The sequence below is a fragment of the Nematostella vectensis genome, chromosome 13 (genome assembly GCF_932526225.1).
Source record: "Nematostella vectensis chromosome 13, jaNemVect1.1, whole genome shotgun sequence".
Lineage (NCBI taxonomy): Eukaryota > Metazoa > Cnidaria > Anthozoa > Actiniaria > Edwardsiidae > Nematostella > Nematostella vectensis.
The window spans coordinates 12,015,174-12,041,602 of NC_064046.1; the positions used below are offsets into that span (position 1 = coordinate 12,015,174).

General features: G+C 38.5%; 1 protein-coding gene across 11 annotated transcripts; it reads right to left on the reverse strand.

Annotated features, from left to right (window-relative positions):
- Positions 1–1,443: 1,443 nt before the first annotated feature.
- Positions 1,444–26,131, reverse strand: LOC5519517 (tyramine receptor 1). 11 transcript variants are annotated; one of them, XM_032364363.2, is made up of 3 exons: positions 26,113–26,131; positions 18,125–18,270; positions 1,444–3,095 (listed from the first exon to the last, which is right to left on the reverse strand). In XM_032364363.2, the coding sequence occupies exon 3, from the start codon at positions 3,028–3,030 to the stop codon at positions 1,846–1,848; it is 1,185 nt and encodes a 394-aa protein (XP_032220254.1). In that variant the 5' UTR covers positions 3,031–3,095; positions 18,125–18,270; positions 26,113–26,131; the 3' UTR covers positions 1,444–1,845. The 11 variants fall into 11 exon arrangements, with proteins under 11 accessions (XP_032220254.1, XP_032220253.1, XP_032220252.1 ...); XM_032364362.2 differs by lacking the exon at positions 26,113–26,131 and adding an exon at positions 21,750–21,770; XM_032364361.2 differs by lacking the exon at positions 26,113–26,131 and adding an exon at positions 18,351–18,506.
- Positions 26,132–26,429: the final 298 nt, after the last annotated feature.

Below are 26,429 nucleotides of genomic sequence, written 5' to 3' on the forward strand. Positions count from 1 at the left end.
CAGAATTAGTGGTACTTTCATTTTGCCATACCTCATATTTTGTCCAATTTCATAGTGTCTTATTCGCCAGGGCCGGGTTCTTTGAAAGCAGGTTATCGCTAACCCAGAGTTAAATAAAGTTGTTATCCAATCAAATATCTCGATAATCATATTTATCCGTGGATAAGCGCTAACCTGCTTTCGAGGAACCGGGCCCAGTTGATTATTTAATGTGATATTTCCTTTTAACACATCTATGTGCCAAAGAAAGGCCAGAAACAAATTCCTAGCTATAGGATCCAATTTTAAGATCTCCATTTTTTGCATGCGTGCTCTCTATCATGATTTAGTTTCTTCATTAAAACAAAGGATTACGTCAAGTTGAGCATTAACACTTTGTTAGCACCAAAAAAACCTTACTATCTCTTTAAAAGACCTCCAACTACCGAAGAATGCATTCGCTCGCATCATCTCCACAAAATATGGGTGTGTAGGGTATGTCTTCGCCCGCACACGATGCTTTAGAGATAAAAAAAGACCATTGAGAAAATGCCATGACAAAAACAAAGGATTTGTTAAATGTTAAATACACTGAATGATTGCATGCCTTATCATTCCATTCCGTTCCATTTTGAAACTTGGTTACATGTAAGGGCATGTAAGGCCATGGCCTTAGCCTTCTTTTGGGCTTCTTATCTAAAAGTGTTTTGGCTTTGTGGTATATTGTAGTGCAGCTGGTATAACTCTTTATCGCTTGCCGTTAAGTTATTTGCTTTGTCTCTTTTGTTTCATATACGATATCAAAGTCCCACTATTACCGCGTATAACACGGAAGTTTCATAAAATCCAAATACTCAACATGCATCAGACAGCGATGCTGTTGTAAAACTCTTCTTTACTCGTTGATAAGTGTCATTATTTCGCCGAATGCCACAAAACAAGTTTTGATCCATGTTATTGATTTCTACTATAGAATTATGGCGAGGTATACGCAAGAGCGGTTTTTACCACAGTTTAGCTCTCGAAGAATGAATTATTCATTCAATTAGAAAACTTTCTCAATACATAGACGATACTCATCCAGCTTGTAGTTGTTACTATGGAAGATACTTGAAAAAAAAATTTTTTTTTTCATTTTCTAAAAAAAGGTATTTCTGGAGCTCCCGTGAGAGCAATAAAAGAAAGAGCAAAGTACTGAAAATCGATTATTTTGACCGCAAAATTGAAAAGAAAGAAAATGTGTCCAGGTGTTTAAAATCAAACAAAGAATGCGTAACCATAAAGGTGGTATGACAATATGCTTATTATATATCACAAGGCAAAATTATATAGGGAATTTGACTAAAACTAAATATTGATCAAAATGGGCAAAGATTTTCCTAATCAAGGCCAAGTCCCCTAGAAGCCAGATTCGCGCGGAAATACAGGAAGGGCTTATCCAGAATTATAAAACCACATATTAAATACGCAATAAGCAGATCGATTTATTTGTGGAAATACTGCATTATCCAGAACACCAGCCTAATAGCGAAATCACACACTTAATACATAATGCTTTGAATGTTAGGCTTATCATAAGTGCGTTAAATTGGCTCTCTAATCGTCTCTTTCTGATAATTCCTATAATAGGAACTTGTAAGCTGTGATATTTGCTTTGATTTAGAGGCACTTGGTCAAATGCCATTGTCATCGAAAAGTGGTACATCCACATTCTTGTTTCCCTTAGTTTCAGCGTAAGTAAACCAGAGTTAGTCGGTAAACCGTACTACGTACCGTATCTATAGAATGTGCATTGCAATAAGCTACCTGAGTCAACACTTTATCTTGCAACGAATGCACGGCAAATAAAAAAAAGTTCTTTGAACCCTAGCTATACGCAGTTGGGGTTGAATAATAGTCGTATTTTTGGCGATATCTTTTTCCTACCATTTTGTAGAAAATCTTAAGGAATGCTACTCTGAATTCCTGGTTAAAACAAGAGTAAATGATTGGATTCGCGGCGGAGTTACTGACTGGCAGAACATACACGAAGATGATCAGCAAAACTCTCTTCACAGCTGGTGGTATTCTCTCCTCTCCAAAACACTCTGTATCACAGTACTGGAAAGTCACAAAAATAACAAAAAAAGGGAACCAGCAGAGAATAAACACTCCGACGACCACAGCTAACGTCTTGGTCGCTTTTATTTGCTTCATGATGTGAAACGTAGACGATGCAGGATTTCGATGCTTGGCATGTCCATTGGCAAAGTTGATATCTTTTCTGTGGCTGCTTGAGCGAGATGTTTTAAGACGTATAACCGGTGGGCTAGCAAGCGATGTTTCACCGCTCTCCTCGTGATTATTACTGTTCGGCTCCGGGGAGACGTTTAAGGCAATTTGCTCCTTTTCTTTCTGGACCTGAAGAGCGTGGCGTATCGCGACTTGGAGGACCATCCCGTAGCATATAATTACGATCAAAAGCGGACAAAAAAACGCTGCAAGCGCCATCAACGTGATGTAAACCCTTGCACGTATACCACACTGAGGGTAAGCTGCAATGGTGCTCTCCCCTTCCCATTCAACAAAGGATAAAAACGCGCATGAAGCAGCGTAAATCCACACTACAAGAATAAGTATTAGCGCGCGTTTGCTGGTCATCTTCTCGCGGTAACGTAACGGCTGCTTGATCGCCAGCAGTCGATCAAACGAGATTCCCGCCAGGTTTACCATAGAGGCACCACTGCAAAGCATATCAACCCAGATCCAAAACTGACATCCTTCGCGACCCAAATGGCTTGGCCAGTTCTCTTCGTTAAGAAGTTGCGCTAGTCGGAATGGTAAAGAGAGGGTCCCTACCAGAAGGTCGCTCACTGCTAATGACACGACAAGGTAATTTGTTGGACTTCTCAATCGGCGATAGTAAAACACACTATAACACACCAGCAGATTCCCCATGATGGTCAATAGCATCACAATGACGATGAAACAAGCGGAGGCGATGGTGGAACCGACAGAGTTTTTAGCTCCCGCCGGCATGGTAATATTCGTGTTATTCCCAACTGGAATCATCTTGGGACTTCAGGGTTTGGATCCTCTCACAGCCTTGTGTCTGTATTATAAACGGGATGCTTCACCTGTAAGATAAAGCATAATGAATGTTGGTGGAGCTTGGACATACCATCCTTACTCGCAGTGCAAGCTATTGTGCAACAATGGAGATTACAAGGTGAAAATAAATTACCAGTGACGATAAATTGTTCGATTTGCTGCTAAAAAAAACTCAATGGCTTCACACGAAGTTTGATAATAATCCCTAATTGATAACTATACCTCTCATCGCTCTGTTGATCTAGTTAAAGTTCACATACAGATATCTTCTTTCCAATCTTAACACCGACAAACCAAGCTGTTTGCTTCGAGTTAATTGTGTCTGAACTCATTGTTGGACTTATCATTGCTCTGGAAATCCCAAGAGAGTTCAGGCGAACATTGAAAGCTGTATATTGTATTGATGTTGGGCTTTATTATCGCTCTACAAACCCGTATCAATAAAGCGTTCTGATTGGTCAAGACAGGGTAGACTCGAGGTTAAGCTGATTGAGGTTTAATGGTGATGATAAAAAATGCTGCAGGCTTTTGTGTACTGGTGAATTCATAAACACCCCTTGTGTTAGGTTCGTTAACACTCTTTCACGTAACGGATTGTAATTGGTCAGCAAACAAACGAAAAAACTGGGGTGAAGCAAAGGAAAATTATTAGCGGGCGAGTTTTCAACTTTATGATGATAACATAGTTCGGATGTTTTGATAACTGTGTGGTTCAGCACATTATGGTGATTGAGGCAAACAAAGCACTCACCCGTAAAAAAAGGGCAACATTCATAAACCCAGAACTTTTTGCAGTTAAAACTGGTTCACGCGGGTTGCGTGCAAAGTGTCAAGTTGTTCGCCGCAAACCGCTGGTTATATTACCTGGCGCCATTGGACATAGATGGATCCTGTGATAGCTTAAGTAGCTTTTCCTATACTTTTTCTTACTGGAATTATAGAATCAAGTCGTTTCCTAATCTGGATTTTCTTTTCTCTGGGTTAACACAAGCATTTGCATATTAAATCACGGTTTACTATCTCCTTACACTTTTAACATCCGGTTTTGATTCATTTCTTTTTGTGCGAAATGCTGAATTAGTAGAATACTTTTAGGATAAGATAAATAAAAGCATACGACGTGCACAGATGCACGTCTTTCGATAAAATTTGTATATCTTACGGCTAATTCATTTGCTCATAGCTGTTCTTCGTGCTTGCGTATATCCTGTGTCTTTCCCAAATGTTTTGTCTCGAGATATTAGTTGCTGTTTTAAAAACGACAAAGCGCTTTGAATACAAGGAACAGTAACGTTAGATGTACATGTATAACCTTGAAAAGTAAACACTTTACCAAAAAATAAATACGAAGAACACTTTTGAAGCAGCGCTATCACAAAATCGAAATAGACTCCAGTAAACCTAAGCCTAAACAAAACTCAAGAGACAGTCAAAACCGAGTCAAAACCGAGTCAAAACCGAGTCAAAACCGAGTCAAAACCGAGTCAAAACCGAGTCAAAGAACCTTTTTTGTAAGAACGTCCAGGCTAAAAATTTCCCCAAATTTTAGGAACATGCTAAGAACAAGCCGAGGCTGAGATAGCAGCAAAATATTGCTTATTTAGTCTTATATGTCCTAAAATGCAAACGTTCTTATAAAAAAATGAGTGTATATAAATATATATATGATGTTTATCTATGCCTATAGACTGGGCAACTCGCGCTGATGATATTTTTCTCTTTTCCAAATATTATATCTTATCTTTAGTAAGTGCGATGTTGCGTTCGAGTTTTTCTATTCTTGTCACAAATCCATTCTTCTCGAGTTTTCCCCCACGAATGTTTAATTTATGATAACATTTTATCCTTGAAAATCTAATTAATTCTTTGCATTAATTAGCGATTGTATTTCGTGGCCATAGCAGGGGGTGGGGTACTGGGGGCACGACCCCTCCCCCCAATGGCGTGGCGGTGCTCCGCAAATGTTTTGGTAATGTTTCTGTATCTAGCCTCAGGCTATTCTGTATCGTGCCCCCCCCCCCCCCCCCCCCCCAATAATTCGAGGCCTGCTATCGCTATTTATTTTCATGTTTCATTTCGTTTTGCGCTCTTATAACGTGTATCTAGAAGTTTAGGGAAGAAGTCCTAGCGAGACAAAATCGGTCAGCGGCAAGACAACCAAATTGTGGTGAAAAAATTCCCCCCAAGCCACAGGAGCCCCAAATCTACAAAGGAAATCACCATGAACAATTGCTTTCGTGAGTGAGCATACATCTTCACCCCCGGGAGTCGGAAGCCCGCCAAGGAATTGGTTCGTTGTGGTCTAAAACAACCTTTATCGAGTCATAATTAAAAATTGTGAAGGCTGTTATCCGTACTAAAAACCAAATAGAACATTTTAGTTTGCTTAAATGATTTCTAATAATCCCCACTTTACGAAAAGGAGAGAGTTTGATGTAACCATGTAACGATGTAAAGATAACACAGAAATAGATTTTAAATGTAAATATAAGTCAAGAAGATGCCAAATACAAAGGGAAAGGCCATAATATAAGCGTTTAAATTTGGCAAATATGAAACCTGCCGATAAAGAGTTCATAATTGTGAAATATAAAATTAGAACAAGCTAACGAGAAATCGAAAAATAGATTTTTTTGCGTAAATACGAACGTTAATTAGGAAACAGAAAGAATCAAATCCATTAGAGGTTTAGCCATAATTCCCTGAGATAATCCATAATTACTTACACGATATGCTCAAATTGCACTCTCGATGACTTCTTACCAAAGCATATGCCACATATCCTTTCTGACGACATTATCTTACTTATGCTGAACGAACTCTCTTAAGGAGACCTAATGATAGATGAACTATTGAGAAGTCATGGTGAGAAAGCAACATGGCAAATAACCTTGGTGCAAAGGTACACACGACGTTTCCGCAACAGAAGAGGACTTCTTTGTTTCCTCATTTACGCCCATAGAACGAGAATTCTCGCGCAAATTACGTAATGCAGCAAACAAAAAAACGCTGTCTATACCACACGAGATAACCTGCTCACACTGATGATAGATGTCTATAGCCTGAAGAAAATTTTTAACAGTTAAGACGCAAGGTGTATCTTGCTTTGTCACTTGAAAATCAATGAAAATCTATTGCAGGTTTTAAAACTCGTCTGACTCGTGGATAAAACAAGGAAATTGGAGCCAAGCGGTGACACAAATGCCTATTATTAGTAGCCTGATGTAAGCCTGATGTAGAATTGCCCCCACCTGGAACGAAAGGTTGTTGGGCAACTTAAGAGATTTCCTATAGCAATAGTATGGAAATTGTACTGTACTTTGAAACGAGCCATAAGTTATTAATTACGAGGCCAATTGCTTTTTGCGAATAAGTATGTAGTATCTATGGGAAATGAGCGCGTCTGAGAGGCCATTCCGGCGAGATAAGTGCGCTAAACACTGTTGGTGTCATGTCACATGCATAATTTGGCAAAGCTGGATGAGTAACCAAATGTAACCATTTTGTAACCATTTCGCGATATGGTGTACTTTTTATTTTACTCTAAGACTTCTCATCATTTAAGGAAGCCTCGAAGCTTAAACTAATCAAAATCAAGGACAAAATAACAAAAATATTACGTTTATCACTTGAAATAATACTGTGAAAAAAACGCCCGAAAGCTTACCAATAATCCGTTTGGAACAGCCTCTGAAATGCTTTTTCTTTAACACTAGGCAATCGAGCAAGAGAATCTAAAAATATATGCTATCGATAAAGAGTAAAAAAGATAACGGTAAAAGCTACTATATTCTTAGAACCTCCTACAGTCGAGTTTTCTACCAACCTGCAAGCACTCCGGGAGAATCCATACATCCCGGACGTCAAGGTTCCTCCTTTTCCAATTCAAAACGTAGCAAAATAAGGAATTTAGAGGAATAACTCGATGAAACGCGTTAAACTTTTGGCTGTTTTTATTGACAGTTGGCCCTCATCTCGGTGCCGAAGAGTAGGCGATTCAGATAAGCTGATATTTTTTTGACTGCTCGCATTAAGCCTGCAATTAACACCTTATCAATCATTCAGACAGTAGTGGTTTCTATGTGTACTAGGCACCCTCCAAACAAGTAACACCACTACTCTCTAAACCCTCACTGTCTCGATGGCTCCGTTATCGAATCTATCCTAAGCATTTCCCCGTGGTGGCCGCCATCTTGGATTTGAGCAGAAATGTAAAACGGGGGTGGGGGGAGAGAAGTGTACAGGACCCGAAATGATCCCAGGACCCGAAACGATCCCAGGACCCGAAACGATCCCCAAGAGTCCCCCAACTGATCCCGGGACCCGAAACGATCCCCAAGAGTCCCCGAAATGAACCCCAAGGAATTGCAGTAATGGACAAACAAAAGGAATGTGGAAGGATTGGCTTTCAGTTTTAAAAACATATGAAACATTTAAGCGTCATTTTTGTCACTATCCAGAAATTTGAATTAACTAAAACCATAGTATTAAGATTTTTATATACGACTGCGCGGGAAATACAGCTTTCGACAGCTTGGTTGAGTCAACAATTGGGGTCAAATAAAAATTCCCGTGATGGTAATTTGAAGAACCAGGCGTGAATAAATAATTCATACATAACAAGCCATAAACGAATGTCTCCAAAGATTAGACATGCCTCTGCTTTCCCGTAGGAAAATGTTTGTTTGTGTTCGGTGAATGAAAGACCTATCATAAAGAGAGATAAAGAGAAATCATGCAGTGGTGTACGCACTACTACATAAGGAAATTCAAAACTCACATATTGCTTTCAACAAAAGCCACATCTCTTAATATTTTGCAACGGTAGTAAAAGGGTTGTTCGAGTGCATTACTCAGTGTGCTTTTGTAATTCCATCTTCTCGGCCAAACCGGCTGTCGGTAAATATTCGCTCGTGTGAACATGGATTTCGTGGTGAAAAACACGTTTGGTTGTCAAATGAATATAGATTTTTAGGGTGATGTTTACCGGAAACGAGATTTATAGTGTCAGAGTCATGTGTTGGAACTGCAAATGTTTCGAAGGTCAAAAGTTTGGTTGTTCTGAGCAAGGCTGTGCTTTGGCTGTGCTATGTTTATGTTGTACTCCTTTCAGTAGCAATTAAAAGTTGTGTATTTGTTTTGGACTCTGTTTATGGGTTTACCGCCGGGGCAATGTAATAAATAGAAGTATTGTATTGGAATTTAAGTTTTTTAAGTCATGTTATTAAGAAATAGATTGGCTGTCAACCCTAAATTATGCTTTAAGAATTGGAAGTGCTTCTTCTGCTTTCCCTTTGTCCATTACCGCATTTCCGTGGGGTTGATTTCGGGGACTCCTCGGTATCGTTTCGGGTCCCGGGATCAGTTGGGGTACTTTTGGGGATCATTTCGGGTCCTGGGATCGTTTCGGGTCCTGGGATCATTTCGGGTCCTGTACAGAAGGCCTTATGATTTGGTAAGTGAGAGAGTCTTCGCTTGATAGCCATCGGTTGTTTTAGACTCGCTATTGAGATCGTCTCAAGATACACCAGAAGTCATAAGTCAAGTCTACGATAAACAGGCTAATCTCTCTGTTGTTACTGAAACAATTATAACCTTTTTATAATCATCGGTGATTTGAAAGAGTTTGGCATTTCATAACTTTGGCAAGGCTGCGTCCTTCTATTTAAAGTTCAAATACTAAAAAAAATTTAATGAGAAAATAAAAATAAAGGAAAGTTTATTGCTCCCTACAATGTATCAACAACACTTGGATGATACACATTTCTTCTCCAGTTATCTCTTAATAAACGTTTGTCTTGGTTGATAGCCAAAACTCCCTCACTCTCTTCGGGCTAAAATTTAAGAGATGTATATAGGAGCTAATGTTTTTCTCCCGCCATGCATATGATTTGCCCCTCTATTTGGGTTAAGGTACCCCTCTTCGAAACATCCTGAATCACTTTTGGTTATATTCTAAGAAGGTCTGTCATGCTCGCGTGGGAGGGAAGCTGTGTGTAGGCCGGATAATATGTGTAAGACTGATGACTTTTCATTACCATGTGCATAGCAATCCCTGTTAATATCGGAGATGTCTTGGGATTTGTTTATAGCCACAAGAAGAGGAAATGCTATTATTGTATTTTTGTGAAGGAAAAATTTTTTTTCTCAATTTCTGTTTCTTCAGTTTATGATATTTTTTTATCAGGAAACGTTATATATACAATGGCTAAGGTTACACGACCGTTGTCACGCGATCTAACGCGAGATTTTGTCACGCGATCTAACGAGAGACGAACGGTACAAAAGCAACGCTGCTGTTTTTGTTGTTGTTGCCTGCTTATTTTGATTGTTTGGCTGGCTTTAACGACGCCTTCGCCGTAGATGACTGTAAACATACCTCATTATTTACTTTTTTTTTGCCTTTCCGGATACCAAGCGTTCATCCCCGACAATAACATCAGTGAGTGGCAAAAATAACACCCCCTAGCCACCATGCAATGTTGGGGATGTTTCACTCTCGATTGTTGCATTCAAACGTTACTGTCGAATCTGTTGTATTGCGACGCCACATTTTCAAAACAGCGATTTTTTTTTTTGTCTTTTGGGATTTTCTGTTCCGCCAGTCAAATTATTCTAAGCCAATCAGGTTCTTGCCATCTCTCGCCTAGTGCAGTTGCCTGGCTTTCTGTCGCGACACTGTCTGGTTTTCGTCCGAGGATAGCCAGGGAAGTGCACAAAGCGAGACTCTGATTGGCTCAGAATGAACAGAAAACCAAAACAAATCGTGTTTTGAAAACGCGGGTCGCAATGCAATGGATTCGAAAGTAAGATATTTGACCTGGGAGACAGGGAGCCATGACACCCAAGTGTGTGATGTTTTATTTTCCCCATAATTGATTGACTTTCTTGTAATGATTATAATTTATTTTTTAAGGAACAGTCAGACTTTTGCCAATTTTAAAGCTATACAAAGTGTGGGCGGTTTCTCTAGTGACGATTATTTTTTTAACATCTCTTATCTCAAGGTAGCAAACGAAGTCGTCAAAAACGCACCTGTAAGAGTTCGATGTTTATTTGTGAGCGACCACGTTTTCTAAAGGAGGGGGCTGACCATAGCTGTTTGTCTAGAAAGTTGGAGATAATATAGTTCATATTTTACATTTAACTCATACAGCTCAATAAGTCCTCTAGCCTACTCGCGCTTAATATTTCCTAAGGAATCAGTATCAGGCCCTACTTGCCAATGTATTCAACGCAGACTTACCCTGTACATGGTCCATCGCACGGATCTGTGACTGCCACCACAATTAGTTTTTATATTCATTTTATTTCTAATTTGTTTATTTGGGGGTACGTCCTGCATGGGACCCCGTTGGGCATCTATGTTGTCTGATAAAAGCTATTGAAGTATTAGATTTGGCCCAGCATTTTCATTCTTTTCTTGTTCTTTCCGTGACTAGAATTGGTCCCTTACGGGGTACGAGAATTGTTGCAAGTACAGCTTCGAGTATACAGCTTTTTGTGTGCATTTGAACATTCGTAATATGCGTAATATTCGTTGAAAAAAAAACAATAAATCACATTTTTCTCTACAAAAATGATTTCATTCTGGAGTGATACAGAAAGAATAACTCAATATACTTCCAAGATTACTATATATAGGACGAGAAGTGATAAAATATTAAAATCAAATATTCCGTTAAATATTCCGTTGCCTTTAAACGGATAAATAACAATTGCATAATCAAGGGCACAAAACGGATCTGTCCCGCAAAATATCTGTTCCGCAACCCATTTCTTGCTGGCTGGGAAGATGTTAGATCCCTCGGCTGCTGGGGAAAAAAAACCCCGACCGGTTATACGTGCAATTATTCATGTGCTAAAATGCCTGACCACTACTGTCTGGTAAAAAAGGAACACATAATTCTTTTTCCAGCAACTTTTAAAATTTATATTAGCGGCATCAGAACATATTCAACCAACGAAATATGCCATTTTAGCGTGTTTCGGAAAGGGATGCTCGTTGTATGCCCTTGCTTTAATCATGCAATGTTAATTGTATGAACTCATGCTCCTTACATAGCCATTCCATGATGATACGATATTGAAATACTTACAGTACAAATCAGGCCGTTTTCCCTGCTTTTGCCACCACAATAATCAATTTGTACAAAGAGTTGTGATTTATAACGAAAGTTTATAAGTGTAACACCAGAAACTGGCAGTCAATAATGGTCCGTTTTATCTTTGCTTACAGTTTGACTTGATTCAATGATGTGTAGCGCCCTCTCTTTGTCAAGAAAGCTTAGTTTTCTGTTTTTATAAATTATGTGTATTATCATGGAGGCTTGCTTGGTCGGCGGGCTCGTAATTTCCGCTAAATTTTTAAAAAACGACGGTATACTGCACAATTGGAACGGATCATCCTTTTCAAAGACCGACAATTTATTGTTTTATTCAAAATTTCTCTCTTTGAAACCAATTTATTGACATTTTCAACAGAAATATGCTCGAGGCCGACCAAATGACTTCTGCTAATTCAATTTTACCAATTGTGTGAAAGCCTTCCGCAAATAAATCAGCGGGAAGCGTAGAATTTTTTCCAAAACTTCTTGGCTGATTGAGCTATCAGAAAAAAAATAATGAAGTGGCGCTTTAGTATCTCAGCCACTATTTTTATCAATATGGGCTAATATGGTAAACATGGCAATATAATTTCACGGTATAGTAGAAAAAAACTTAAACCATTAGTACGGTAAAGGAAAATAACTCTAAAGCTTTACATGAAAATCTTGTAAATAATCATGAGTAGAAACAAGTAAATGAGAAGTATAAACAATTTTAGAAAAATAATACAGGCAGTTGATACAGCAAGAGAAATTTTTGTTTTGATTTAGATAGTTAGTTGTTAAAAGGATACCCTTTACTGCGCATGGGTGTTCCGTCATTTCTAAGGCCTAGATAAAACGGCGTGCAAGAGTCGCTCTCTATTAAGTTCGACAGATTTAATGCGACGTTTGAACGCCGTTTATTGCGCACGAAATATGATTTATGAGGATTTTGGCCATACGTTGTGTGTAACCGTTCTATGGTCGAACTTCATCCGAACCAAAAGCGATGCGACTCAGGCACGGTGTTTTAATTTTAAAAAATTGAAAAAGATCGCCTTACTTATTTTCCTACTAAAACAGGCTAGAAAGGTATTTAATTTCACTGACCAGTTTCGCGGAATAAGGATGCATGTAAAGATTCATTCAGTTATTTTCGCGTGTAATACGCGGTTTCGCCGTCGCTTCTGGCTATCTTGTCGCGCGGCCAAAACAATTGCATTTCACTATAACTAACTTTGTACTCGTGCCAAATGAACGTTGTGGTACCGTCAATTGTCAAGCGTTGTGTTTATTTGGAAATTAATTTTCATTATTTTGCAAAAAAAAATAGCCCTTTCCACGCAAAAAAAGTGTCTCAATAATAAAAAAAAGTTGATCATGTTGATGTCATGTAAGTTTCACAAGGAAAACTGTGGAAAATCGTGTTTTTATGGTGAATGTCAATACTATGAATTACAGCTTACAGCCTTCTAACGTATTCTAGTATATGATTTTACATATCTGTTTTACTTATGTTCAAAAATTTAAAAAAATAATACGGTTGTGTTCCGAGTGCGCCCGAATCCTAAAATTAAATTTTGCATTCATTTGGATTTTTAATGGCGGGAATTTTTAAGTAATTTCCCGCGCTTCGACCATCAGGCGCGAACAAAATGACTGAAAAGTCGATTAAGAGGAAGTTCAATTTCCACTCACGTCTCTTTTGTATCCCCGCTTTCCGATCCGTGATATTCTCCTAAACTCTGACTAGGGCTTTCGTTTAGAGCACACGCATTAACATCATAATAGTCGAATCCTTGAATCTTAAATACTCACAGTTTTAATTTCGAGTACAAACATATTTAATACATTTAAAATCTATTGCTTATGAATCTAGAGTCTGGATCTTTCGTTAAAACCCACTTCTATGCTTTGTTAAAGTTTCATTTGCATTTGTTAAAATTTGCTGTTTCTGCAGGGGGACTAGTCGTGATAATTATTTTGTGTTATACGGTTAGAAAACTGACAGCTAACATAGAAAGAACACCTATATTTAACACCCTTTTAATCGAAAACCATATAGTAGATTTGCAGCTTTAAAAAACTGAAGACACGCTAAACAAGGAAGTATACAACCGTTAAGATTAAACTTTAAATAATAGTTTCCCACCAAAAAATTGTAGTTAAAGTCGCATTTGACACTCTCTTTAAATGGAAAAGGTTCTAGTTAATAAAAAGGATAATAAAAGTTAGGTTGATTAGCGTCTTTTGTTATGCTCTTGCCAACGAAGGTTTTTTGTTTATTCAGTAAGTCATTTTAAGGATTTGCAAAACTTAAGCGTACTTGATTGCTTTTTTGCCTCAAGTAATTGTAAGATGTCTGACGTTTTTATGTAAAAAGTTTTAATTCTACAAACAGATCTTATCGGAATTCGAGTTGGAGAGAGGCTCTATTCGTGAGAATACGTTTGAAATACCCGGTCGCAAAAAAGAAAACTGAATTTGATATAAAAATCAAGACTCTGATCTTTTCACATTCATTCGTAATAAAAATTTTAGTATCCCCAAGCACCGTTCCCGAAGCAGAGTGAAAATTGATTTTTTCCAAATCTTGAGGGAACAAATAACTTGAGAAAAGAAAATCAATTTAATACCAAAAGACGAATCATAAATAGATTTGATTAAAATAAAGTAATTCCCTATAAAAAAAGACTAAGCTAAAATAAAATTAAGACCTTGAATTCCTAGTAAATTCGAAAAAAGTTCAAATTAACTCTAAAATACTCAGTTCATACCCTAATTACATAAATGAAGCTGTCTTTATTCTTACCTCTCCGGTCTAAGGACAGTAAATATTGCTCCCATTAGCTAACAAAACCATCTAGTTGCTTCGTGTCCGCTAACTCCATGAGTGACAAAGTTTACGTTCAGGCGACGACAATACGCGAACAAGACCGCTGCGATTTTTCTCGAAGGGAAAGACTTTGACACTTCGTACAGAAACACGGCGCTTGTAGACGCGGTTATCTGATTGAGTGAATACTGCTCAGGCAACTGCTACCGAATAGATTTGCTTCTAAATTGGATTCTCACATAGGGACTAACGCACCTGTCTAAGCGAGGTTAAATTATGTAGAGGAAATAAACCCCCGACCCAATCCCCGTAAAAAGTGTTATCTGAAAAGCCTCTTGACGCGCAGTTACTTTTAATTCAAGCAGAGTAATTTTTGAGGCGATTCATAAAAAGGCTTAAGGCGGGCGGTTTACTTCGAAGGGATGAATTGTTTTGACGTGATATTCGTATTGGCACAGTGCTTAAGCTCAGAGTTAGGCCGTGGGTGGAGATCTAAATTTGATGCGATAAGAGAAAACTACTTTTGTCCGTTCGATTCGGGTTGTTCAAACTAATTTATCTCAAGGATTACTTGGCGTTGTTCTTTTAGTCAAATCTTCTATTGAAAGCAAGAAAATGGTCTTTATTCGAAAACAGTGGGGTGTCGGGGACTTAAGCGAGCTTCATTGAACTAAAATTAAAAGATACAAGCTCATCAATTTTTCATAAATTGCCAAGAACTGGATCTATGTATTATACTCTGTATCAAAGTCAACGAATCTGGGGAAAAAATAAGAAGCCGAAAGAGATATCGACAAACGGGTCCAATAAAGATATATTACCCTTTTTTTATAAGAACAACCTTTTTATAAGAACGTCCGGCCTGAGATTTCACCAAATTTTAAGAACATGCTTAGAACATGCCGAGGCTCAGATAGCAGAAAATTTCCATCACGGTATTTCACGATACGGACCTCCCAGCTGGTAAATAACATGTATGTATGACGTCACTCATTCACACGTCTAAGGACTAAAATAACGAGCGCTCTTGAAATATTTAAAAGTTCTTGAAACTCAAAGCTTGAATGAATGCCTTAGGAAGTAATACGAAAAATAAATATTCATACCTCACTCGTAAAAAAACTTGACCAGCTATAGTTTGGGTTAAAAAGAATAAAATGAGAAAATGATATATAAAGATTACATATCACCCCACTATCTTAATTTGTTGTGAGGTCATAAAGTTAGCAGGGGGGGTGTGGCTGTGAGTAAGGACACCAGTTTACTTCCGGTCGATTACGTAAAAATCTCCGATGATTTTTAACGGAAAACGCGAATGATATTTCAAAATATTGAAAGCAGTGTGTCCATTGGAAGTTTCTTTGAGGATGTGATTGATAATTTAGGGCGGATGGCCTGTTAAATATCTCGGATTCTAATAGATTCTTTTGTTTTTTAATGTTTGAGGTTTCCTCCGGAAGTAAACTGGTGACAATGCGGCCTTAACCTGAAAACCCCCAGATCCTATTCTATCAAGTCCACCAAGTGACATAACTTATTCAAAAGCTTAGTCATCTACTGCTATCTAATATGGCGATAACTGATGGGCGAAAATACTTTTTGGCATGATTTATATTCCATGAATTTAATATCTTGTAACCCTACCTGTTAGTTTAATGATAGAAATGAACCTCAATGCCTAGACTACGCGACGACAAAGCAAATGTTGATGGAGAAAAATACGCACTCGCGTTTTACGTGATGTTTTCACGTGTAGCCAACTAAGGAAAGATTATTAAAACCACAGGAAGCCCATGTTCATCCTGATGAAGGGTAAATTTATTACAAACATTATAATATAGATAAAGCATATACACATTGTTTTAAAAGACAAAAAAGACTAGAATGAGGTCGGATTTCTTAATACCTATTCGTGTTTCTCAAATTTATCGCAACATTCAACAAAGAGAGGTCCATGCGTGCGACGGGGGAGGGGAGGAGTGGGGGTGAGGTTACTTATTGACCCATGTTTTCTAACTAACCTGTTAATTATGATTCTTAGCAAGCAAGCGATCATCACGATTTCTTGTTCTCTCTGCTTGTTTTCTGGTTTCTCTGTCCGCCAATATTGTTTCATAGTTTTTTTTTTGTTGTTGTTGATGGTGCAAAAAGTATATATTTGTTCAATTCCCTTTTGCTCTAATTTCTTTTTTGGCATTCCTAAATTCAGCCCTCTTTCCCTCTAAAACAAACATTCATGGCACCGCTATATGGCTTGATCTCCAAAAACGCTCGAGGATCCAACACTTTTGCGGTAAAAAGACTTTCAAAGAGCGCCCCAAAAGACCGCTGGGTCTCCGAGAATAATCCCCTAACTCTCAAACTCATTTAGTCTTCTATGCATCCGTTTTTACCTCGTAATAGACTTCTACGCTGCAAATGAGCGCTCTTTTACGACGGTGAGCATTTGTATTCAGCAGAATATGCATTGCATGAAAGCACGTTTTAGGGGCCGTCACACTAACACGGATTCGTTTGAATCCGTATACTTTTTGATATTTAGGCCTTCCGTCCACACTAACACGCGCGCTGGACCCAGAGAATCCGGATACTTTTGAAAACGCTGTCAAAAGTGAATCAAAATGAATCCGTATACTTTGGCCCGTAGTATGGACGGTCGAATCTGTATCAAAATGAAACGGTCGCAGGCGCGTCTGCTGCTTTGAGCACGCGCATATCGTAAAAATGACTTTACCTCGTACCTTTCAAACGTTTGAATCCGTGTTAGAGTGGACGGCTGGATCCAGGCGAACACGCTGCGAAAACTATAGTGTGGACGCGAATCAAATAATGGGTTTTCGGCGAAATGAATCCGGATACTTTTGAATCAGTGTTAGTGTGGACGGCCCCTCAAATTGGCGCAAGTTTACTGGCCTGAGCACGCGCTTTCGAGTATGTGTAGGAAAGTATCGCTCTTTCAAAAAACCTTAACTCGAACAAAACGCTTAGGATAAGCTTAATTTACTCCTCACAATACATTGCGTACTTTCACCATCAGATAACCCCTTCTTTTATATCATTGATATTCGAACTGGCACGGTTATCTCAGCGGGATTATTTCGGGATATGGCCCACATATGCGGGATGCTTGCGGGATTGTACTCACCACTAGGCTATGATTGAGTGCGCAGCGCGCAAAACCTGCGTCTTCATTCGCGCGCCAGTGTGATGGGAAAGGAGCCATGAATATGGCCGAAGCAGAAGGGTGGTTCTATATATTTGTTGAGAGATAAGTGTTGCGTGATCCACTTTAGCTGTTTGGTTTATTAATTGGGAATCATGGCTTTTTAAAAGGATGAAATACGACACTGAGTCAATAATTGGTTAGATGGCTTAACCATATGACCATATAGGCTCAAGGAGGAAATTGCAAATATGCTGTTAAAAATACATATCCAAAATGCAGTCACAATTAATTACAAGATCTCTAAAAGCCACCTTAACCAATCTAATCTTGTCTTATCATTTTTTTTTAATTCATTGAGATATTTTTTTATAAACATTTTCCGCGCCAGTGGTTCTCGCCGCAAAGGCAATTTACCGAAATCTCAGAGTCATACATCACGATAAAAACTTAAAAGAGCTCTCCGCCGTCGTGTATACATCTCTTACAAGAAGTGTCGGTTGCCTTTTACGGCTGGAAATTGAGCCTGTTGTCTACAAAGCAAAACCTCGTGCTAAGAAAAACCGGAAAAACAAATAAGCATGTTAAAAAAATATGTCAGTCTAATATCTGTACCGCTTCAGGATTTGCCACAAAAGACTATCTCTAATCTTGGCAATAAAGCGACATTTCCCTCAGCACTGTCAGATTTATTAGCCGCCTTCCGCTTATGACAAGCCAATCTTTTTGTTTTCTTTTCTTTTTTTTTTTAAATTTTCATGCAGATATTTCCTTATAAAAATCACTTTGATGAGAGACCTTTCGCTTTCGGACAACCCACTACAAGGGGACATAACAAAATATTGTATGCCTGTATTTGAGATGGCAAAGCTCAGGCAAAACCCTTCTTATGCCACACTGACAATACTTACTGTTATTTTAGACTCTTTACACACTCATTATTATTATGGTATTCTTAGCACTTACCTCTTGTTTAAGTGTTTGTGAGGTCCAGATAGTTAAGGTCATAAGTCCAGTTATTCCAAAACACACTAATCTCCCGCCTGGAAAACCACGTCTGCCGGTGAGATGTCAGGCCCAGACAAAGTGAGAGGGTAATAACTACCAAATTCCTGCAAGAAAATACACCTGGAAATGAATAAGCCAGATAAACCACACATGAGCAGCTTTAACGTGGTGTTATCTTACTTACGCCGGCTAAACCTAATGGTCAAAGTCGGTTTAAGTAGGAAGTGATGCGGCAGCGTGCGCTTTCACTTTCTAGATAAGAAGGTCATAAACGCCTTTTACTAAACAGATGCGCCAATATCCCGCAGGTCTCTTGAAAAATCAATGAATCCGAAACAGTGTGAGCTTGGGCAGACGTGATGCTAAAAGACCAACAACGCTAACACGTCATATTTTGATATACAGTGACGTCATGTATCAGGACGAGGCTTCCGGATATCGCTTCTTAGCGCATTCGAGCCGAGTCCCATATCTTCTACGTGAACCTTTGAGATCTACGATAAAATTAATTGATATTGATTTGATTCCAGAATTTTCATTATTACAATGATAACCCCTGTGCCTATTTATAGTTTTGTATTTTAGTTTTTTTTTTATTTCAATAGAGTTTAAATATTATAGTGGTTTTTGTGTAGTCCCAGGGTGTTGAAGAGTATTTTCTGGATTCGTGATTGGCTCTGAATTAAATTCTCGATTCGTGAAAGGCCTAAAAATAAATTCGTGAATCGTGATCGAGTACTCTATCGTGTTCCGTGATTAGGGTATTTTTACTTTAGCGACTCGTGATTTCGAATGTCGTGAAAGGTGACCGTAGACGCCGAAAATACTTAAAACACAAAACTTTCATGTAACGAGAGCGACTGCAAAACAGTGTCCAACTTGGCAGGAGCTGTAGTACAATCACTCCATCGATTGTAACGGTTTTTTCTCGTCACGATTCATACATTTATATGTAGAAGTAAACATTGACGTCATTGTGTCTTAGTTTAACTGAGGAGTTGATCAATCGCAGCGTTGATCTATGCATATTAATTAAATCATATAATCAGGAGCAGAGCAAAAGTTAAAACCATGATTCGTGAAAGCTTCTTTTTTAAATTCGTAATTCGTGAAAGCCTGAAAAATAACTTCGTGATTCGTGATGGGCATCCCGTCTACACCACCATGCCAGGATAATCTGCTAGAAATCCATGACCTTCATTTATCATTTTTTTACCCATCTTCAATCATGTAGGGAAATGAAATTATCCTAAAATAAACCTTTTTGTTCACAGTATTATTCATTTAGTAAAAGCATCTACATCTCAGATTGTAGCTGTCTTTATCTTGACAGACGCCTTTTTTTGAGCTGAATTTACACAAAACAGACTGAAAACAGATACCCCCCCCCCCCCCTATTCTGAGTTTTATACAGCCCGTCAAAGTCAAACACAACTGCACCTAGTCAGCGGTATCCAAGCTTTCCAACAGTGCTTTGCGGTCCCCACTTTTAATCCCTCGTCATAGTGCTGAAGCGAGCACAAGTTGATGGTTGCTTGTATTTTTCATCAAAAATACAGCTATGAGCATATTAGGAGAGTGTCTCAGGACATCATAAAGTCTTTTGGGGCATAATTGAGTGCTTTGCTTATGGATATTTGCAAACAAAGGTGGATTCATGATGATTTTTTCTTGTTTGACTTTGGGGAGAGGAGTGTTGACTGGCCCTCCCCTCGTGAATTTTCTCCTGGATCTCCCAGAATGCTTTGCAATACGTAAAGACATCTTCGTGGTTGTACAATCCTTCAAGGAGTGGACATTTTGTTTTGAGGCCATGGAAATGTACCTGGAGGATCAGAATAAAGGTATCTATTTGTGTCTTGAGCAGTGTTTGCTGATCTCTCTCCCTTGTGTGGTATTTTGAGCGTTTTATTGAGAGGGGTGATTCTGCTTTTCTCTCCTTGTTCGATTTGAGATTTGTGTCAAAGAACCTGTGCTATTATTTGGGTTAAGAGTAGATGCCAACACCTTGGTTGGATGCATATCTGCAAGACCATTTATCCCTTAGACTGATGCCTGAGTATCTTCATCTTGTTGTGTTTATTTTGCATTTATGAATTTTTTGGGTTGTGGGTACTTCCCAAAGCCGGTACAGGCCGGTTGAGGGGTCAATGTGTTAAAACTGTGTGACCTATCGTAGTTATAATGTATGTTTTTCATTATCGATTCTAGCCCTGGTTTTTAGCCTTCTGAATGGTATGATTATTCCTCTTTTCGATTTAAATACAAAAACCTATGAAACACTTTGCGAATCGGTTAAAAAAAAAAAAACACTTAGATTCCGTACGCAAATAGCCTGCGTAGCTAGCGTTTCTGTGAGATTCAACAGGAATAAAGCGCGAGCGAGGAATATGGCCGGGCGAAAAATAGGGAGAGCACAAAGAGAAAGAGAAGGGGGAGGGGGAGGGGAAAGATTCTTCTCTCCATAGCATCTCCCTTTCTTCTCGTTTCCCTTTTCTCTTTCACTATTTTTATTATCCTTTCCATTTAATGTATTCTCACCTCCTCTCCCCCATTCTTTCTTTATATACATCCCATTTTATCTCCCCTTCCTTTTTCCTTTAACAATCGACCTACTTTTTATTTATTTTCCTTTAGAATTGGGATGAACACACAAATATCATGATCATTGTTACCATTTTTATTAGGGTGTCTTGCAATTCAAAGGCAAAAATTTCCGACAAAATTTCCGGCAGTATTATTTTGTTGCTGCTCGTCGTGTCAAAGACTATTCGCTGGTTCTTCTCCTCGAGACCTGTAGCTAAGGGCGGTGAGAGGGGCGCGGCATCTGACGCTAAAAAGTCGTTATTTCCTAGTGAAGGATCGTCAAATGCCTACGCACCCCCCCCCCCCCCCATCCCGATCTCCCTTTCTCACCCCCTATTCTTATCGCTTGATGGCATCGCGCAATATGCGTGATGTTGCAAATCTGTGTTATTTAAAGGAGGCGTGTTGTCATTATTTTAATCCCGACATCATAAACACATACTATCTTATAACCTTGATACGCCAAAAAGAAATAATCCCCTAATTCGCGGTTGATATTGGTTCACGACTTTTGGTCTGTATATGGCGGGGAAGCAGCTTATGATCCCATCTTCGACATCTCTCATAGTGAACACATCCTTTAACAACTCCAAACTCCTTTCTCCCCGACAAATCTCTACTTACATCCTAAGTGTGGTTGTCTGCGTGGGCCAGGAAAATATCAAATCTACAAATTTATTGCACACAATTCATTTTGCGTCATTTCCAATGCTCTAACGGAGTTTACCATTGGCATAACATATCTATAACAAACCAAGAGAGCATAAGATTTTATGCTCTCTTGAACAAACCTATATTCACCTCCATGCCAAGTTTTACCAAAGCGAATTGTTTTGACAAAACAACAATACATGCACTTAAGAAAACAATATTAGACGAAGCATAAATATACTGACAATTGTATCCTAAAGGCTGTCTGTATCGAATTCCTACGGCAAACTATCTTCCTAATCACCAACAAAAATGTAAACAACGACCCATAGAGCACTATACTTACGGATGTTTTTTCCAAGCAAGGAACGCTTCTAGACAGAGTTGAAGATTCGCTAGCACAAGGTCGATGTGAAATGAAGGGATTTGGGATTAAGAGGTTGCTTTATCGCTCCTGAAAGTTGTATCTTATCAGCGCAGACATTTCATTAAATGCGCCTTCTTTGAACGGGTTTATTAAACAAACTTGGAGACATGAATCAATATGATAGTACTTGAGATAACAGAAATCCATTCTTGATTAAATTGCTAACATTTTTGTTACATTTGCGATGAATATTGTAAAACTTGTCGAGCCCAAAACGTTTTGTTGACAGTCAAAACTGGTTTACTTTGTAGGAAAAGTGACTTTTTCTGCCTTGAAGATTCTCTGCTCTGACAATATTTCTTCTAGTAGAGAAATAAAGTGGGAACCTTACAAACAGACTTTTTCCGTCTTGTAATATATCATAGGATTACTGTTTTGTGTGTTTATTGAGAAAACAAATTGTGAATATTTTGGTTTATTTTGTTACAAAACCAGATGCTATATGCTGGGCGATAATGAAATAAAAGAATGACTCATGTGACGTTTAGATACCACCGGTTAGATAATGGTTTCAACTGTTTTCACAGTCGAGGTATTTAGGTATTATTTATTTTTGTTTTTCTTTCTCTCTTCGTCACCTGTCGTTGACGATTGTGATTATCAATAAGCCAATGAAAAGCAAGCACAATAAACAGCGTGTAGCCAGGATTGGCCGGGGGGGGGGGGGGGGGGGGGGGTGTGCGCGGTTTAGTCAAGAGAGCATAAGATAAGAGAGGGACACTTTGGTATTACCCGCCATGTCGATTCCGAATCCGGCTCTTATTAATAACCACCACCCCACCACTGCGCGTGAGGATTTTTACTCACCCTACCCCCGCGCTTTGGCATTTACATCTTGTTGTTTGCCGCGTTTTTTGTGACTGAAACCGAAAAAGAAACACCCTATTTGCACAAAACCATCGAAAAATTTATTCTAGCATCAAGGATACAGGAAGTATTCGAAAACGTTTAAAAAAATAAGACTTCATTCAAATCAAGAGCGGAAAACCTCGTGCTTCAAACACCGCTTCCGCTCTAACTTGCTGCTTCTTCGTGGTTTTTCAACATTTATTATCTTCCTAATTGTCAAACGAAATCTGTAAGTTAGACATTAGATATGATATTGATTTTTGTGAATATTCCGGTGAATTGAGAAGTAATCCAAGAAAATACATTTCATAAAACTATCCTTGTAGCTAGGGAATGCATAATGTTTGTAATGATCAAAGACAGCAAGCTGAAGTATCTGAGCTTTTCTAATAGTGAGAAAATATGTTGAAAAGATGTTGTTTCTATACATTTCTAAAACTATTTTAATAGTTACAAGCTGGAGTCGGGATTTGAGTCAACCGCGGCATCACAGCCATTTTATCGCCCGTCGGTGTTTTCGCCGCTCAGACAAACAAAACAGTCAAACTATTCAGGGATTTAGCTTTCTGTGAGTATATTTGCCAATCTTGCTTACTTAAGTTAGACTTGTTTTCTTTTTCCGAGTTATTTTTCATGATCTCGTTTCATTCCTATCAAGTTGGCAAAACAACAACACGCAACCCGCGGGGGTGTAGGACAAAATAAAAGGAGCAAATCCTCACGCGCAGTGGTGGGGTGGTGTTTACTAAAAATAGCCAGATTTGGAATCGACATGGCGCGCGGGTAATACCAAAGTGTCCCTCGCTTATCTTATGCTCTCTTGATATAGTGCAATATTTTTAAGGGGGCTGCCCCGGGAGAAGAGGCACCCCCCCCCCCCCCCCCCCCCCCGCCTGTTCGCAGTGAATCTCAGACTAGTTCCCAGTCGTTATTTGTTGTTGCGCGGACATCCACAGGAATCCTGAAGCGATGACGGGAAAAAAATAGCGAATTCCGACCTCTGAAACCGCATCCTGACCGTCATGCACCGTGCGCTTCTTCAAACTCCCCAAAATGCATCGCGCGTCGTCTTGGTACGAGACTGGGTGAATCTCGAGATTGCCGAGTTTTTCGGGCCCGAAAAAGTTCGTCCTTTTTTCAGAAATTCGAAAACAGCGAGCGTGCGACCGAAACGCGCGCTATTTACACTCCAGAATCTCTGGACCCTTTCCGGAGCTTCGAAAATGCGGATAGCAAGTGCAGCATCATTCATCTTTTCCACTCAGTATGTCAAAATTTCTTAAATATTGGTCCCTTTGGCCACGGCCAACATTTAACGGCTAAATCAGTGTCTTTGGACTAGAGCTTTTTGTTCGATTTGTTGTCAAACAAGCCTCAAGGCCACAAAGCCAATAATAATAACATGTACTAGACAGTCATTATCATCACGAATCTGTTAATATCTAATTGCATTATGCCAGTTTTGTATTATGATATAAACTAGATCTCGGAACCTTTAAAATTGAGCTCGTCAGTGGCTGATCAGGTGCAGCTCCGTAGGTTAATCAAATCCATCCTTTTATGCAAAATAATGCTTGTCATTAGGGATAGACAATACACGGCTTACTTTTCATTAACTAAACCACACCCTTTCAAAATTATTTGATCATTCACCAGGTTACTGGATCTTGTTCTTGTTCATGGACTTTGACTTTTTCTGTCAACTGAATAAAACACGAACGCAAAACCCGGATAATTCTGATCACGCGAACGAAGCATATTACATGTCTGTCTCCGTCCCACATCCTCTTACTTTGCGATATTTTTAAGGGTTAGGCTCTTACATGCATTTTACCGTATAGACAGGAGTTCTGCTAATGTACAAAAGTGTTAAACAAGGCGCCAAATTTAGCGAAAGAAACCCATCTATACGCAGCTCATGATTGATTGCTTAGCGATCCCGGTAACATCTAAATAGTGCGTATAGACATACTGGCGCAATATGTTTGTTCCAGCACCTGCTGGAGTATAATGTGAGCAATTTCTAAAAAAAAAGGAGAAAAAAAGAAACAAAAATTTCTGTTGTTTTGGAAGTACTGTTTTGCTTAGAGATATTCTGTCAAACATTTACCTTACATGCTGTTTGGTTAATTAATTTTTGGTGGAAGTAAACTATACCCCTGGGGAAAGAAATATTTTTCTGGAAAGTGATCAATGCTCATTCGGACGACATAGAAATGGCATAATTCGTAATTATTCCTGCTTTGTGGTGCTCTACTTAAAAGCCTGTCTATATATCGGAGTAGAACGGAAATAATTGTTTGTTTGAGCTTCAATAATTACAGCGTGGCTTTTTACCCCTTGCGTACAATGGAAGACATTTAATTACATTACCTTAGAGATCTTTTTTTCTTTTTGTCACTTTGAAGAAGCCCTATTCTTTGTTCTAAGTTTAATGGATCTTACTCTAAATTCATATCTTTTTCTAATCTTCTTGCATGCAATGCTTACAGCATAAATTGAAAGATTGTGAGTTTATGATCTATGAACGTCAAACTTGTGTCATAATACCTTGGTCTACAAAGCTGAATATGGTCTACATAGCTGAATATGGTCTACATAGCTGAATATGGTCTACATAGCTGAATATGGTCTACATAGCTGAATATGTAAGCTAACCACCAACATTATGCTGGAAATGATTAGCATTCGATCTTTTTTAAAAAATATAAAAAAACGCCCGTCTATTCATCGGCTCATCATGATAACATATATCTTGTATAATTGGTATTGTTGGGTTCGTATAAAAAAAAACGATAAAATCAAGGAAACGTTCCACCAATACGAGATTTTAGTGGGATATAGGACTTGTTAATTTTTGTCTAACGCCTTTTACGTTTCAGAGACGACATCATATTCTAGAGGTAATGCCAGCAAAACTACCTGTGCCTTGACGTATTTTTTTATTTAGCTGACATTTATTGGTTGTAATGTCTTATAAAAGAAATATGCCAATTTTCAGGGAGACAGGCTTTATGAACTAGCTGGGACTTTGGCAGTAGTTATAACAAACTTGGCAAATAAAATTAAATGGCATATTTACATTGGATGGTACATAAACGTTCATTCATCTTCTAGTTTCCAAAACCCTTCAAAGACTACATTTAATTTCCTTCCTTAAAGGCTCGATAACAAATAATTAAAAAGAATGAAAAAAATCACAATATGACAGAAGAAATCCTTTTGTGCACTATCTTGTTTTTTTATTTCCAAAGCTATTTTACCTATATTTTTATTCTGATATCGTATCTTCGTCAAAATCATGATTTGCAGATTTCAAAGATTAGAACATGGCTTATGAACATAGATACAACTTAAAGTATACAATGACTATTTCTAGTGAATTTAGATGTACTGAGAGACCCGAGTCTAATTGGAAATTCCCTTTACTCACCCGTATAAGTGTGAACAGAGAGGTGCTATCGCCGCGTACCGAGAAGCCACTAGGTTATGATGAATGTGGTTGCTAAACCTAGGTTATAAGAGCCAGTATAGACCATCTGAATATATTAAATGCTGCCAAACGATTAACAATCAAGTTAAACACTAGACGATGACAGCCACTTGTCCATGAACAGGGAGAAAAATTAAAAAATGTGGATTTTAGCTCTTTCATATTGCTTAATTAATTAATGCTCCCAAGAGCAATGTCACCTAGGTCGTCACATTCTATTGCGATACTGGTTTCAATTGGTAGGAGGGAATATTGAA

Coding starts and splice junctions, on each gene's coding strand:
- LOC5519517 (XM_032364363.2), bottom strand. CDS start 3,030: ATGATTCCAGTTGGGAATAACACGAATATTACCATGCCGGCGGGAGCT.